General features: G+C 36.8%; 1 protein-coding gene across 32 annotated transcripts in view; it reads left to right on the top strand.

Moving 5' to 3' along the window:
- rims2a (regulating synaptic membrane exocytosis 2a) overlaps window positions 1-16986 on the top strand; it is a 200943-nt gene that overhangs the window by 146313 nt on the left and 37644 nt on the right. For 18 of the 32 annotated variants that reach the window (XM_073872457.1, XM_073872441.1, XM_073872437.1 and 15 more), the window contains one exon: window positions 1004-1234. The exons of the other annotated variants lie outside the window; for them this stretch is intronic. In XM_073872457.1, the coding sequence (XP_073728558.1) occupies window positions 1004-1234 (231 nt within the window). The remainder of the gene's footprint in view (window positions 1-1003; window positions 1235-16986) is intronic. 32 annotated transcript variants of the gene reach the window in all.

Raw genomic sequence — 16986 nt, 5'->3', positions numbered from 1 at the left:
ATCTGATCTCTAACAAAAGTGAAAATCTCTAACAAAAATTCAATTATCTCAGCTTTTTGCTCATAATTTTGTATTTTTTAAGAAACCTACCCATATTTGAGAGCTGATAAAAAGAGAACAAATTAAGATAGGACAAAACTTTTCTTTATTTTTTAAGCCGAGGGTCTTTTCTTTCATTTGATTTATTGTATGTTTATATATTTAAAGAAAAACATTTCTGGAAGGCATTAAACTTTCTCTGGAAGGTGCTGGCTGGCAACTTAAAATAAAAACGCTGGCAGGGAAAGAGTTAAATATTTTTTTTTTATAAAATGTTCTTACTTTAAGTGGAAAAAATGAAGGTGAAAAAAAATGTGAAAATGACTTTAATTGGTAACACCTAAAAATTTAAAATAAAGCTTTTTCAACTTAAAATTTGTTGCTTAAAGTTAGAAAATTTAAGTTGAAAAAACATCATTTTTTTTGGTATTACCAGTTAAAGTATTTTTTATCCAAATTTTACAGTGTAGTTATAGTGAATTTAATTAATTTATAATTTATGTGACTATATTTTTTAAGAATGCAGTTGTCAGTCTCCTAAATAACCAAACATTGTGTGTACATAATGGGATTAAAAACACACAATATAGGTGACAACTTTTCTATCTGCAGAGTGGACATGGCCTAAAAAACACAAATACTTTCTATCATTCTCATCATTACCTGGATTTGGAGTGAATTCATTTTTTGGTCCCATTAAAGTGAATTCAGAGCCAAACCTTTCAAATCATTGCTGGTTGTTATCCTTAGTGCTACAGTATTTAAAGTACATGTTTATGTCCTGTTTTATGTGCATACTGTCTGGCATTAGTTGTTTGTATTGTTTGCATTGCATTATTTTGTTGTGCTTCATTCCTTTTTTGCGTTCCTGCACATTTAGATAGTGTTGACGCATATTTTTCTTTTGCTTGATTTCTGTTCTGCATGCTGCTTGCTTCTCTGCTTCTACTGGCCACGCCCACAGCAAAGCAATGCAGGGGCGGAGCCTCTCCAGGGAGGGGGAGGAGTTTGTTGGGGAGGCTTTACAGGAGGAGCAGGAAGTGGGAAGGTTAGAGGAGGAGAGAGGGGGAAAGGGAGATGGGCGAAGGGCAGGAAAAGGGAGAAGACGAAAAGATAGTGTAGACAGGGAAGATGCTGAGGAGGAGGAGCCTGAAGAGGGCGTGGCCCAGAAGACAATCTCAGAGATGGACCTCAGGTAAATTAGTCACCATGGCAACAAGCTGTATCTTGTCTTGTAGTCTATAGTCTTACAAGACATTTTATAGAATAATTGAAACATAGAATGAATTAAACATAATACTTTTCATCGAATAGTTTGCACAATACAAACTTTTTCACTGGGTTTATATACTGCATAGTGTTTAGTAAGCTATTAGAGCATTCTTATTGTAAATATAACTTGTTGGCTGTGGTTACATTAGGATAAGAAACTGAATTTAGGACTGCTTATATAAACCAAATGAGTGTATGGATACAGTAGCCATGGTGTTTAGCTTAATATATGAGTTTAGGCCTATTTAAGTTCTTTTTAATGATTTTATAAATTCATATTTTGTCATTTTTACTGTGCTTCTGTTTGTCTGTGCTGTGATTATATATCTAATCATCACTGAGGGCTTTATTTATGGTTTAGTAAAAATACTTAAATGAAATGTGAACATGTTTATCCCATATTTTCTGAAACATTGTAATGTCCCTCCATCCATGTGAAGGCCTCCATTCAGCTTCATGTTTGACTGACACTGTTAGAAATGACTGAAGAGTGTCAAAAACATGTCCAGTTGAAAACTTAGAAAATGTATTTTTGTATATAGAAAATGAACCCTGTTTTATGACCATAAAGACTTGCAGGCATGTGCATGTCTTTCCCAGACTTTCATTACACTAAAGGAACACTCAACTTTCTCGAATATATGCTCATTTTCCAGCTCCCCTAGAGTTAAACATTTAATTTGTACTGTTTTGGAATCCATTCAGTCGATCTCCGGGTCTGGCGGTATCACTTTTAGCATAGTTTAGCATAATCCATTGAATCTGATTAGACCATTAGCACTGCGCAAAAAAATGACCAAAGAATTTTGATATTTTTCCTATTTAACACTTGACTCTTCTGTAGTTACATTGTGTACTAAGACCGACGGAAAATTAAAAGTTGCAATTGGCTAGGAACCATACTCTCATTTCGTAATAATATTTAAAGGTGCAGTGTGTAAAGTTTAGCAGCATCTAGTGGTGAGGATGCGAATTGCAACCAACGGCTCAGTCCACTGCTTACCCCTCACTTTTGAAACACATAGAGAGGCTACGGTAGCCGCCACCGGGCACACATGTCATCGTCGGAGACAACTTAGTAAAAAAATGTTCTTCTGTAGAAACATGGCAGCCCAAAATGGCGACTTCCATGTAAGGGGACCCGATAAAAACGTCTTATTCTTAGGTAATGAACACATAACGGTTTATTATGAAAGGTCTTTATACACCCCTGATAATATAGTTTTGAATATTATTTTACAAAAATTACACACTGCACCTTTAAGGAACTTTGATGATATTCATCTATGATACTATGCAGGGCCCACAAGTAGTCCCCAGCTCTGCAACTACACAAACTTAGAGTCCAAAATGGTAAAACTCAAATGTTTAACTCTAGGAAAGCTGAAAAATGCCTATTTTCAGTGTTCCTTTAATGTGCCTTAATTTTATCCGTTTATGGCGTTAGAGTAAATATATTGTAGTAAATTGTTTTTAAAACATTGTTCTGTTTTTTTACCAAAACTGACAACAGCACTTAACATGTTTAATTAGCATCCAATTAAAAGTCCCAAAAATTCCTAAAACTTTTTTTATCTTTATCCAAAAATCTAATTATTTTCTTTCTTTGGTAAAATTACACCTGGACGTGTTTCTGACAGACTTTGTGGGATACACCTGTTTTAATGCACTGTAAAAAAATAGTGGTTGCCATAAATTTATAATCAATGCCGTCTCGTGACTGCTCTTCCGAGGGGCGCAAATTCAAAATAAGTGTTCGGAGTGTCATGTATGTTGCTTGCGTTTTCAAAATAGGTGCACCATGTGCATCACGTGTTTTGCCGAAAGAAGTGCCTGCTGCACACGCGTCAAAACCATTTATGATAAAAGAGACGCTCACATTCACAAAATACATGCAAGACACTCCTTTAACGGTAAACTCTAATTACGCATGAGATTATGCGAGTATCTCGCAAACGCGAGCGTCTCTTTTATCATAAACCCTTTAGACGTGTCTGCAGTTGGCACTTATTTTGACAAGACATGTGATGCACACTTGACGCGTAGAACACATATTTTGAAATAAGAAACCACACATGATGGGCTACATACATGTTGTGATAAACTTTGCATCATGCGCCCACGAAAAAAGTCACCGGCTGCCACTGTTTAGAATCGTTTTAAAAAGTCATTTCAACTTAATATCTTTATCTTGACTAGTTGCTGTAACATAAAATAAAGTTAAAGGTGCCAAAGAATGCACTGATACAATATTTTAAATTGTTTTCTGAAATATACATTGAAGGTATATGACTTTATCAAGTGCAAAAATAATCCAGCAATGGTTTTACATGTCAATTTACGACCCTAGGATTTTTTTATAGAATGAAATGGAATGTTATTACCTTATTTGGAAGAGTCATGAATAATAATGATAAGCTGTTTCACTGAGTGGGAAGTTTATTTGTGTTTTTTTATATGGACCTGCAAAACGTAACTCTAACGTCAAAAGTATAACTTCAGCCTAAATGCTAGCATATAGCATTAACTAGCATATAGCGCTAACTCAGCAGTCACAACTTAATTAATGTAATGTGTAATTTAATTTTGGGGGACTTATGTTAAGGTTTTCCAGCGGTCTTTTGCATGCACAAGGTTTACATTAGAAGGAGGAAACAATTGTATTTAAGGCTCACGATATGTCATTACCATGTACAGAACTCTTATTATTCATCTATGCCTAGATAAATACAGTTTTACATTCTGTATTACCTTTAAAATTACTTGAACTAATTTTTAACTTATTTAATTTTGTATTTATTTTATAAGTTACAACAACACATCACTAGTCTAGTTAAAAATATAAGTTGAAATGACTTGTAAAGCCATGTTGATTATACTTTTTACAGTGTGTGTAAATATTTCTTGGTTGACGTTTTCAATATCTAAGTTAATGTCCATCTTATAGTCTTGACTCGACATTTCTCATGGTCCCTGAGCGAGCATTAGACTCTGATTGGTTTTGTGATGAGTGAGTTTGAAACACCAATTTTTTGTTAATAAGTGACTAATCCTCAGACCTTTTTCGCTTACTGGTTTTTGTATTGCTAGCGTTAAATAAGCGTGAGTGGCTGAATAGGTTTTTGCTGAAAAAGCAGATACTGTTTGCCTTTTTACTGCCATGCGTTCTTCAGGTGATCCAATATTTAAAGGCTTATTTCTCTTAATCTCTGTTTGCTGATGTTCGCTGAGCCAGCAAATACGTTCTTTAAAAAACAGGAAGTGATGTCAACTGGATTTGTGTTGATGATGGAGGAGAAGCCGCAGGCATTGGTTCCCATCATTAGTTCACGTGTGTAATATGTGGATGGCGTGTGTTCTGGTGGCAGTTTTTTGTGGGTTAGTTATGCAATCGTGTGACTAACATACAGTGCACACATACGGTAAAACTAGCAGGTGGGAAAAAGAAGGAAAAGAAAACCACAAAGAGCTGTTGAATAAGGACATAGTATAATTGAGGTCTCTGATTGGTCACACAAAGCATGTGTTCAAACACACACTCAGTCATGAGACAGTTTAATGATAATTGTTTCATTTCTATTGTGTTAGATAGCTTAGGCTAACAACTACAGCCAGACTAGTTCAAATTCTGTACTGCAGAGATTTTAAGCCATAAAGTATTTGCTTCATGTTTAACTTTTCTAGGACTATAAAACTTAACACTATGCTCTTAAACTAAATACCCAGACAGCTTACGACTTTGGGCCAGATCTGCATCGGATCCGCACTGGAGCTGCTGACTTCGACACGGATCTGGCCGAGAGTTAGAATGTACAAAAGCTGTCACCAGGCCGGTACCTTTCAAAAAGTAGACCTTTGAACCGTAATGATGCATATAAGTACCTCAAGGGTACATATTGGGCCCTTTATGTTTTTCATTTGCTTTAATGATTGCAGTTTTCATTTGGCAAATGACCCAAGGCTGTCTTGTATTCTTCATTAGAAGCAAGCAAATCTGACCTTATATACAAATGAGCTATAATTAACTATAACTGGCCCATATGGGTGTAATGTTAAATAACTAGCTGTTCAGAAGGCAATTTTCAGGGTTTTTTCAAAAATGTGTCTATAAAATGTCGTACTGACCCCTGTGCTTGTGCCTTTCTGACCAAAAGTGCTTCAGTGTCACATTAAGTGAATGAAGTTTTAACATTCATTATTTTTATATCTGCTTTGCATGCAGTGCTCTTTAATCCCCATTAATGTGAAGCAGCTATGATCACATATTCTGATCATTAATGTCATATTTTTATAAATGTCAAGTACAGAATGTTTGAAGTACATTTGTAGACTCATTTCTATCAAGGACGGCTCAGCATAGGAAAGCATCAATTTTGTATTCTCCTCCGACACAGAATTCATCATTTTGTTGATGATGTTAGATTACATTACTGTTGCCTACGGCGGTTTGGCGCTGCGTCACATTTCATTTAAAGGTCGGTGCTTTCTGGTGCAGAGCGGAGAACATTTGGCTCTGTTTCTAAATCTAGTGAGCTGCCTTGTTGTGTACTACCGCCTACTAGATATTTCTAGTTTGGAATGAAAAATTTTAGGATGTCAGCTAAATGGTGCATTGACTAGTGACGTGAAAAGTTTACCGAAAGTCAATTGTTTATTCTATCTGTGTAAATTATATAGCACTATATTCTTACTGTACAGTATGTCAGCCGTTTTGTCTTCCAAGCAATTTTGTAAGGGTCAGTACTAGAAAAGGAAATAGAAATGAGAACTATAATGAGAAATGAGAACTATATTTGTAAACTTTGAGGAAATCCTGAGTAATACCAAAGCTCCTTTAGGGAAGTCATGCTACTGGGTGGCCATGTTTTCACGCCTCTGTGCAGTTATTTTAGTCATGCAAGACTAAAGTCCTGTTTACTTGAATGAGGAATTTTGTGATGCTAAAATCACAAATAAACAACATATTTTTAACTAACAATTATATTAACTTTGATTTCTTGCACTAAAACACCTTTTTTGATGTCGTTTTAAGCTACTGCACATGCACCATAGACATTAAAAATATGGACGTAGTGTCTGAGACGTCACCCGTAGGTTTGTCAAGACCTTTTTAAAGCCAATAGTTGGAGGGGCTTGCGTCACCGCACGTCACTTAAGTTGCGGATAACCGGAAATGGGTAAAGAGGCTGTATAGAGCCCCTCCCCCAGAGAATCGGCAGTATTTATCGATTGTTGATTGGTTCTTTAAACTTCCGAAGCCAAAGCGGCCATATTGGCTATATTGAGTGTTCAATCTTGTGATATAGACCTTTTGCGTCTTTGCAAACTGAGAAAACTTTTTTGTGGGCGGAGCCCAACTGGTGGAGACATTTTCTAGTGAGTTATCTTCCTCGTGTACAGCTTGCAGTGACGTTACTGTGACGTCTACTCAATATCTTTGGTAATACATTTGGATGGTTTATTGAGATTTAAATTGAGATAAATAAATTAACATAAAAGCTTTTCATTGATGTAATCTGAGGGTGCAAAAATATATAAAATATTGAGAAAATTGCCTTAAAGTGATCCAAATCAAGTTCTTAGCAACACATTTTACTGATAAATACATTTTGATATATTTAGGGTAGGAAATAGGGTTGCCGCGGTGAAGTAATTTTCCCACCGGTTAATCAGTGCGAGTGGGAGGGGCTTATAAATGCGCATGCAGACGTGCACATTTTACTTTTACTTTTGAATTACGCAACTGTTTAAATGCATCACTTGCGTAAGCTGCGTTAAATCGCCTATGAATTTGCGTGCAATGTGAGTGCAACAGCTGGTTTACTTAAGTGCTTGAGTCAATGTGCGCAGGTAATTCTCACAGAACCCGCCAGTCCCAAGCAGAGCAACCGGCTACTTCTCCATGAAAGCGCTGCTTTAATGATGGGTTTATTATTTTTCTTGATGAAAAACACAACAACAAAACGATCTCGCTTATATTAAACATCATATATTATAACAAAAACGAGCAAAGCACGCGGCTTCTGTCATCATCTGGTCAGTCAGCTCGCCTTGCAAACTCTGACAGAAATAAATGAAATCTGACACCTGCGGCTTCTCTGTGACGCGACGCGCGTTCAGCCCCGCTGAATTCAGACAACAGACACATTCAGTTGTAAGTGTTTGCTCTCTCTAACGAAACTAAATGATTTAATTACACGAAAATATCAAAACGACGGTGAAAGACGGTGTCGCGGTGGGCAAGTGATATAACCGGTGAGAGGCTGAAGTACCGGTTATCACCGTTTCACCGACTATCGCGGCAAGCCTAGTAGGAAATGTACAAAATATTATGGAACATGTTTTTACTTAATATCCTAATGATTTTTGGCATTAACTCTTTCCCGCCATTGACGAGTTATCTCGTCAATTAAGAGAAAACATTTGCCTGAAAAACGTGTTCCTGTTAATTTTTTATGGTAATCTGTAATACCGGGATTTTCCATGCGATTTTTCTTACCCAATTTATAAAAAAAACTGAAGCAAAAAATGATTTATTAATTTTACGCTCCGTGTATGTTTTGATAATCATTCTGAATCTGATCTCTAACAAAATTCTTTACAAAAATGCAATTATTTCAGCTTTTTGCTCGAAATTTTGTATTTTTTAAGAAAAATACCCATATTCAAGAGTTTATAAACAGAGAAAAAAATAAAAATAAGATTAAATGTTTTTGTTCCCCGTTTTGTTTGTTTGTTTGAAAGCAGAGGGTCTGTTCTTTCATTTTATATTAGTATGTTTTAAGGGTGTCACGATTTAAATCGAAATCGATCGAAATTAAGTCACAACCTCGAACATCGAATTAAAAAATGGGATCGTCGATGCTGCCACGCCCCCATGTCACGTTCGGTTGGCTTCCCAGGCGGGGGATAAACCTCTCAGATATTTATATTTTAAACACGAGGGATGTATTGCTACAACTCCTTGAAATGCATATTATAAACAGGATTACTACCTAGTGATCTGCCTTCAAACAGAGCGCAGCTCTCTGCACGTGCGCGAGAGTGAGGCGCCAAGATGCAGCGGATTATATTTTTAACAAAAGGGATAGTTTGCCTCAGCTCGCATGAAATTCATAAAACTGAACAAATACGTAACAATTACTACTTTAGTTTATGTTTAGACTTCGGACAGATGCGAGAGCGCGTGAGACAGAGAGAAGCGCAGCTGCTTATGATGCTGCATTTATTTCAGATGCTAGTCCAAGACGCGCACATTAAGTCCATGTGCGTGCAAGAAGGAATCCTCTCTCTACAAGCTCTCTCACATAAAGGGAAGCCCACAAACCCCCATGCAAGGAAAAGCATGCAATGTTCATGTTAATGTGAAACTATAATAATAATAATAATAATAAATATTAATGGCATAGCATTTTTTGTATTTAAAAAAAGTAAAAATCGAGAATTGAATCGAACCGTGACCTTAGAATCGAAAATGTAATCGAATCGAGGATTTGGAGAATCCTGACACCCCTAGTATGTTTATATATATATATATATATATATATATATGTTTAAGAAAATTTTGGCGGTAAATGAGTTAAAAAGATCATTTTGACCCATACAATGTATTGTTGCTATTGCTACAAATATTCCCGTACTGCTTATTACTGGTTTTGTGGTCCAGGGTCACATTTTATGTTATGTTGATTTTATTAAAATATTTTATTTTATTTTATTTTATGCAATATTTTAATTTTGTAAGTGTATTATAATGAGTATGATGTACAATCAGCCAGACGTCACAAAATAAATTCCTTAGCACTTTGTGTTGGAGTCGTGGTCATCTTGGTCAAGTTTATTTAGACAGTCCTATAGTTATACAAAGTAAAAAGTCTTTTAACGCCCAACTTTCATCTTGTTTCTACCCTTTTAATATCTAAAAATAACTTTGGATAAAATGCTGTCTTTGCATACAACTCAAGGGCATATTTTAAATGGCATATTTAGGGTGTCAGGGCCCTTGAGTCTTTGTCATTTAAAGAGAGTGCGTATTAATAGTGCTAATAGTTGAATTCAGAGTTCCTAATAGGCCACATTCATTTAGACTCACAATTAACTTAAACCCAAGGCACTGTTTCCATAGCAACTGGTTTTCTGCATCATCTCGCTTTATGAATCAGAACACATTTTGCTGTCCTCTGTGCCACTTTTCACATTGTTGAGTATGTTATTATGCATTGAAGATGGGTACACGCTCCAGACATCGTAAAAACGTCATTGCACGTGAAAGTGTGAACTTATGAATCTTGTGTAAATTTTGATGTTACTCAGTGCATAGCTGTCATACATTTAGGCAATCATCCAGAAAAGACCCATAAAAATGAAAGTCCTATCATTTATTCAACCTCATGTTGTTTTTGACCAAACACAAAATTATTTTACTTAGCCTAACATTTTTTTTTATATTGAAATTAAGTGGTGTCCAAATCTACGTATTGCTTTGCACCACCTTGACTTTCATACAATGGGAAATTTTTTGTCTATCTTCTGAAAGACAAAAAGGAAGACATACAAGTTTGCACCAAGTGAGCAAATGCTAAATTTGCATTTATGGGTCACTATCTCTTCAAAGCAGAAACAATTTTTCTTCAAAGGAAGATTTTTTGGACATCAATAGTCCAGAATTGAGCTGTACAGTACAGTGGGTTGAAATAGGAAAATGGACTCAAGCCCATATAGCACAGTGAAAGAGTGTGTACAGAAAACAGCGTATGGGTTTTGTTTGTCTTGAAAGAACATTGTGGCCTAGATAAAAGATGTACTTAGCAAAATCTATATGAAGGAGAACGTTCTGTTCAGCTGTGGGTGAGCAAAAACATCCCCGGGGAGAGATTGCAACATTCCAAGGACATTTGCTGAGGGATCATCTTATCTGCCAAGACCTCCTGGTGGACCAGCAGGTGACGCTTTGGATGGCCTTTGGGGAGAAATGTCCAGTTTGGCAGTAGATTTGTGGTCCTCTCTTTGATCATCATATGGTCCTGTTGTTTGTCAGTACAGTAGTGGATGTTTGTGGTCTCTCTGAAACAGACCTTCTAAGGTTAAGTTAGAGGAGCTAATCATGTCAGGTTGTGGGTGACAGAAAACAGAAGAACAAAGATATTGGATATAACCAGATTGAGCACTTCTATTACACTCTAAGGCTATGTCCACACGAAGCCGGTGCATTCCCTATCCAATCATTTTTTTTCCTTGCTCTAAAAAAATAATCCGTAAACACGAAACCACTGAAACCGACTGAAAGCGGTGTAGTATATATGCCGGACCAGTATGGGGCGCTGTAATTCTGCCACAGATATACACTATACACGGAGAAGAAGACTTTGAGCATGCGCATAACCAACGTATGGTGTTGTCCATTATCGCTTGTTGGTAACCACAATTGCATAGAAGTAATAGATTTTGCTGTAATAAAGCTAGTAGGCTTTAGTAGCTTCTGTAGCACGAACACAATCACGTAGTCAGCCGTTATTGTTGTTGCTGTTACGTGTGACGCTTCCGACACGTGATGTGATGACGTTTTCGCTTCACAAAATATACGGATTGGCTGTACAGACGAAACCGCAAGGGTGTCGGTTTCAGATTTATCCACTTTAGGATTCAGTCTCCCAAAACGCCGGATCCGTGTGGATGAAACGCCAATACGATAACAAATTTATGCATATACAGTGATACGCGTCTCCGTGTGGACAGCCCCTAAGAACGGATGTGCTAAAAACAACACAATCAGTAAAATTCGCAAAAAATACACATTTGTGTTATTATTGGAACAACACATTTTGTGTTTCTTTTAACACAACTTGTCACCTTTAATTATTTTAACAAAAAATCTAGAAAAAAAAATTACACTTAGGGCCAGATTTAATTACAACCGTCTATAACAAGCAGATGTCCTCAACACATTGCGTTTCACATTTCTCTAAACAGTAAATCTAGTTTGTGTAATCTAATACCTTTGGTGTAAGTCGGTGTAGTATAATAAAAATATTACAGCAGTGGTTCTCAAACTTTTTCAGCGTGCGGCCCCCTTTGTGTATGGTGCATTCCTTCGCGGCCCCCCCAAAGAAAATTTATGACAAAAAACTGTTCTAAAACTTCACGTTTTAATTAAACAAAACATTAAATTATACAAAGTAGTGCTGCCTTATTTTTTTAGGTTTAATTTCACAGAATTCATGATAAATTATTGTATTTTATAAAATGTCATAAAACTGGGGCCCCCCCTGGCACCATCTCACGGCCCCCTTGGGGGCCTGGACCCCAGTTTGAGAACCACTGTATTACAGTATGTTGTCAATTTCACTGCAACAGTGCTGGACACCTGAAGTAATTTTATCTAATGAAGCTTTGTCATTTCAAATGCACGTGCACTTTAGATTCAAGTAGATTGACTGTCATTGGTTTCTTGTTTTATCAGTTATAAAAAATAAAAAAACGCTCCGCAAGTGATCCCAAAAATATTGTTCATTGTATCTTTATCATTATAGTTGTGGTGTTAACTACGATATTCTCTTTGAAATAAAACATTTTTTTTAAACTATATTTTATAGTTATCTTTATAATGTGAATGGCCCTTCACAGTACGCTGTCCTTAAGGTTTAATTTTAATAAAACGCAGCTGACTAAATCATACAGATCAACAGCGTTTTGACCATTCATTACTGTCCCTTTTGTAAGTTGAAACTACTGTTTGCTTCCTGTAAACAACAAATTCTTAACATACCGCATCCAAACATGAATCCTGACAGTAAAGACATAAGACGTTTATATGCCACAGTCACACAAGCATAAACTGATGAACATATGCCAGTTATGTTCAGTATTAAAGGATAATTCCGGTATTTAACACTTTGAGTCTCATTTCTGGTTTGTTTTGGATGAACTACAGTGATGGACACAGAAATTTTGACAATGGGTCGTGTCTTGACTTTTCGACTGATTTAGAAGCGTCTCTTGACTGCTTCAGAATGGAAGTCAATGGCCATGCACAAACATGTCATTTAAACAACACTAAACGTTCATTTTCAAAACTGTACTACTCACCGAGTGGTTCGTGGTGTTTGTTGATGATTAAAAACAAATATATTGGCGCAATGTATGATTTCAATCCGTGTTATTTGCTATAGTGGAACTATTTTTTCAGATACCTCACAACCGCATATATACTTCCGCTCTATATTTGAGTCTGAAGCATGAATGAACGTAGTCCAACAAACTGTAATAAAACTGTAGCATGCTTTCAAAATCAAGTTTATTTGTAACACTTACACCATCCAATATGTTTTTTCATCAGCAGAACAATAAAGAAGATATTTTGCAGAAACCCCGGTGCTCCGCCATGCAAGTCAACAGATCCGCACACTTAAAGAGCTAAAGCATATATATCCAATACAACAGTAATCCCCCATAACTCCGTGTGACATATTGACGTCTTGTGAAGCAAATCAATCAGTTTTTGCAAGAAACTGAACGTTATTTACAACACTATTAGCGTGAATGCCAAAGCAGGAAGCGCGCTTTCCGTTTGAGGCGATCTCTTGCACTGGTGAAGTTTGGTGGCTGTTGGCTATGGATGTTGGTCTCTCTGCGCCACCTATAGAGCGGAGCGTGAAGCGCAGTTCCTGCTTGACAAAAGCTCTGGATTAACGCTGAAAAAAATATATATATTCGAATCTCGAAACTGAAAATCGAATGTCAACCCACGGAACGAATATTCAAATATTCTGGTTCAGCCCTACAAATATGGGAAAAATTTCTTCTGAGAGAAACCAAGCGAAAAAACTATAACCACATGTAAACCGACCCTTTTCTGTTTCCCGGCGGCGGAGTGATATATCAGCGAGCAATGAGTCTTCCAATTGAAGTCAATGGAATTTTACAAAATGCCAACTAACACGACAGAAACTGTATTTCGCTACACAACTTGTTTTTGTTCATCAACGAGCAGCGCGAGCCACTCGGTGAGTGGTACAGTTTTGAGGGTGAACGTTGAGTGTTGTTTTGGTGACGTGTTTGTGCATGGCCATTGACTTCCATTCTGAAGCAGTCAAGAGACGCTTCTAAACGAGTCAAAAACTCAAGACACGACCCATTGTCAACATTTCGGTGTCCATCACTGTAGTTCATCCAAAACAAACCAGAAATGAGACTCAAAGTGTTAAATACCGGAATTATCCTTTAAATACTGTTTAACCTTGAATGAACCTGCATCAAAGTGAGTAAAAACAAGCATCTTCAGTGCCTCTATTGGGAACTCCATCCAAAACGTAACGTACGTAATGCCAAAATATGTTTTTAATACCTATATATACAGTATATTTTTAATACAATTGTAACTTTATGAATTTGCGTGCAGGTTATTCTCTATTTTATTACTGCTAGTCACTCATGCTGTAAGAAATAATGCAGTAAGACAGATGTGTCCTGTTGTCACGACAGCACGAATGATTTTATTTCAATTAATCTTTACCTGGACTGTGAAGGGTGTGTGTGTCTATGACAAAGCGTCCATCACCCTGTCTCATTACTGTGATAAGAGAGGGGTAATGACAGTCTGAACTCCAGCAGCGCTCGACACGTCTCCTCGTGAGCCTGCCAACATCTCACGTGGATCTGCCACTGGAGGAGACCGTCTGAGTAACAAACTGTGTTTCTGTCAACATCCATCTTTGTCAACCAATGGATCCAGAAACACTGTATATTTATAATCTTGATGAACAAGAACAGTGGTTCTCAAACTGGGGGCCGTGGCCAGATGGTGCCAGGGGGGCTCAGTTTTATGAGATTTTATAAAATTCATACATTTTTTTATCATTTCTGTGTAATTAAACCTCAGAAAAATAAGGATACCAACCAACAGCAATATGTTGTACAACTTACCGTAATATGTTTTGTTACATTCAAATGTCAAGTTTTATGTCAAAAATGTTCTCTAGGGGGGCCACAGAGCGATGCACCACACACAAAGGGGGCCGCATGCCGAAAAAGTTTGAGAACCACTGAACTAGAAGATTGTTTCGGGGTGTTATTTACGGTTGTTACTGGACATATTATAAATACTGTATTGTAGAAAGATAGCAGGATATTAGATCGAAGAGCAAAATAATATGAGCAAGGGTTGGGGTTTTGAGGATCTTTCAGATGAATTTAAGGAGTGCTGGTGTGGCCATGGTCTTGACTTGGTCTCAACCCGTTTAAAATATTGGTCTCTACACACTCTGGGTTTGGTCCTGACCATAGACAGTAAAAAAATGGATGTGGTTTCAGTGACGTCACCCATAGGTTTCTGAAGATCGTTTTTGAAGCTTAAAGTAGGCAGTGGCTGTCGGCGCCATCTTGGCCGCGCGTCACCGCGCATCACTCGCGGATATCCAAAAATGGGTAAAAAAGGCGGGACGTGGGTAAAGCTGAGGTGACCTGTTGCTGAAACCACGCCCGCCTAGCTCGACTCTAGTGACAGCAGTGGCTGTTCAACCGACACTCAAGTGGCCACGCCCTTAATTATGCAGAACTTTAAGGCTTAATATAATTTAACGGATGAGTGACGTAAAAATTCACCCCCCTCACAGTTGTCATGAAGGACAGAATTTGCTATACAGACCAAAAACAATTTTTGTACCAGGCTGTAAACATATGATTTTCGACTGTAAAGTTGGCCATTTTAACATGGAGGTCTATGGGAATTTACTCGCTTTTGGAGGCAGCCTCTAGCGGCTAGTCGATGAATTGCAGTTTAAGTTACTTCCATATTGGCTTCATCAGAAAGATCGTAAGGTTGCCCCTCGGTCCTGACTTGATCTCAGTTTAGATGATCGTGACAACAACACTATTTGAGATTTCTTGTTCTTGTTGATGAGTCTTGTTCCCATATAAAATCTTAATCAGGAAAAAACTGCTCATTTCTGAGCAACTATATGGGTGATTCTCACGAAAACTTGGTTTTAAAATGTCAAGCATGAAAATGTAAAATGTAAAAATTGCTTAAATTTCCTTTTTTTCCCACCAGACATTGAAAAACAAAGTATTAATTTAACATTAATTTAAAAACTTTTACTTATCATTTAACACTTTTTGTAACATAATTTAAAAAAATAGTCCTAAAAAATCTCATTACCGCAATAGTCAGAAAACATCAACACTGACATATTTTCAAAATGACATGACAAACCTGAAAGAACTTAATTTGGAGATTCCGCACATGCATTTAAAATCAAAGTATTATGCTTCTATTAATTAAATTAACATTTAATAAGCATCTGTTGTGGTAATGATAATCAAAATGTCGTGTAAGCATTCTGACAAGACAATATTTCAAATTAACTGTAAAAAAATGATCTTACCTGGTAGCCATCTTGAAGTAACTGGTCCATGTGCTTGGTCACTCAAAATCAAACTTTATTAAAATTCTGTATGTGTGCTTAAACTGTTCTCAAAAAGTGTTGCGGAGGATGACAACATCAGTCATGGACACATCATTTTCCTAATTTTTCTTCATTATTATTATACATGAATATTCAGTAATTATTTTTTCTGTCATCTAAAGTAGTCTAGCAAAACATCCATTTTTTTATTTTCTTAATATTTTTGTGTTAATTTGATTAAATTACAACATAACGCATGGTCAAACACAGCCGGACACATTGCGGTAATGAGAATTTCAGCAGAAAATTAGATAAAATTTCCAATTATAAATTCTTATGTTGAAATCACACATTGTGCAAGGTAGAACACAGTATTGTGTTAATTCTGATGCTTTTTAATGTTACTATATTACACATTTTAAAGCTAAAATCATTAGTGCCGTGGTGTTTCAATGGTTTCGTGAGAATCACCCATATAGCTCTTATTTCCGAGTTTTCTTTTCTATTGATGTAGTTTTGGACTGAATGTACTCGAGATTGTTTATGTGTGTTTTGACTTGCGAACCTGTGGTGCATGATGAAGCTACAGTACAGCAGTGTGCAATGTTTTCGGATCAGCTCCATGGTTTCTCACAGGACGTATTAGTTAAAATTAAAAGATTACAGACAGCTTGATGTATTTTTAAGTACGCTGGGCAAAAGCACGCTGCTGTATTTACAAGGCTAATTGTAGTAATTGAAGAGCAGGTTGTTAAAGCTCATTGATTTCTGTCACGTAATTGTGTCGCTGAAGAAGAGCAGATCTCTTCAGCACTGCATGCATGTCATTTAAACACATTTATAATCATTAAGATTTCATTAGGATCCTTTTGCGCAGGATGTCATTTGTCTTTCGGCTTCACAGTCTCTCCTCACAGACTCGTGACTCTAATTCTGTCTCACGTGCGCCCTCGTTTCTCTATCACGCTTAAAGTCAAAAGATCTTCTGTAGGGGATATAGAGCAGCGTGCATTTCACTGTTAACACCCATTGTTATTGAATGTTTCGTCCTTATAAAGATACACTAATGCAGGTGATTTACTCTCATGAATCTGGTTACGACTGTTAGTGGATGGTGTGGAGTTCGGTTAAAGGTCCCGTTCTTTCTGTGTTTTTGAAGCTTTGGTTGTGTTTACAGTGCGCAATTTAACATGTGTTCATGTTTCACGTGTAAAAAAAGGCGTGTAAAAAAAACAGTGTATAGCACTGTTTTCACTGTCTTCAAAATGGGCTG

This window comes from Misgurnus anguillicaudatus, chromosome 10, assembly GCF_027580225.2.
Source record: "Misgurnus anguillicaudatus chromosome 10, ASM2758022v2, whole genome shotgun sequence".
NCBI classification, from domain to species: Eukaryota; Metazoa; Chordata; class Actinopteri; order Cypriniformes; family Cobitidae; genus Misgurnus; species Misgurnus anguillicaudatus.
Note: the sequence above shows the minus strand (reverse complement) of the source record. Positions and strands in the feature narration are given on the sequence as shown.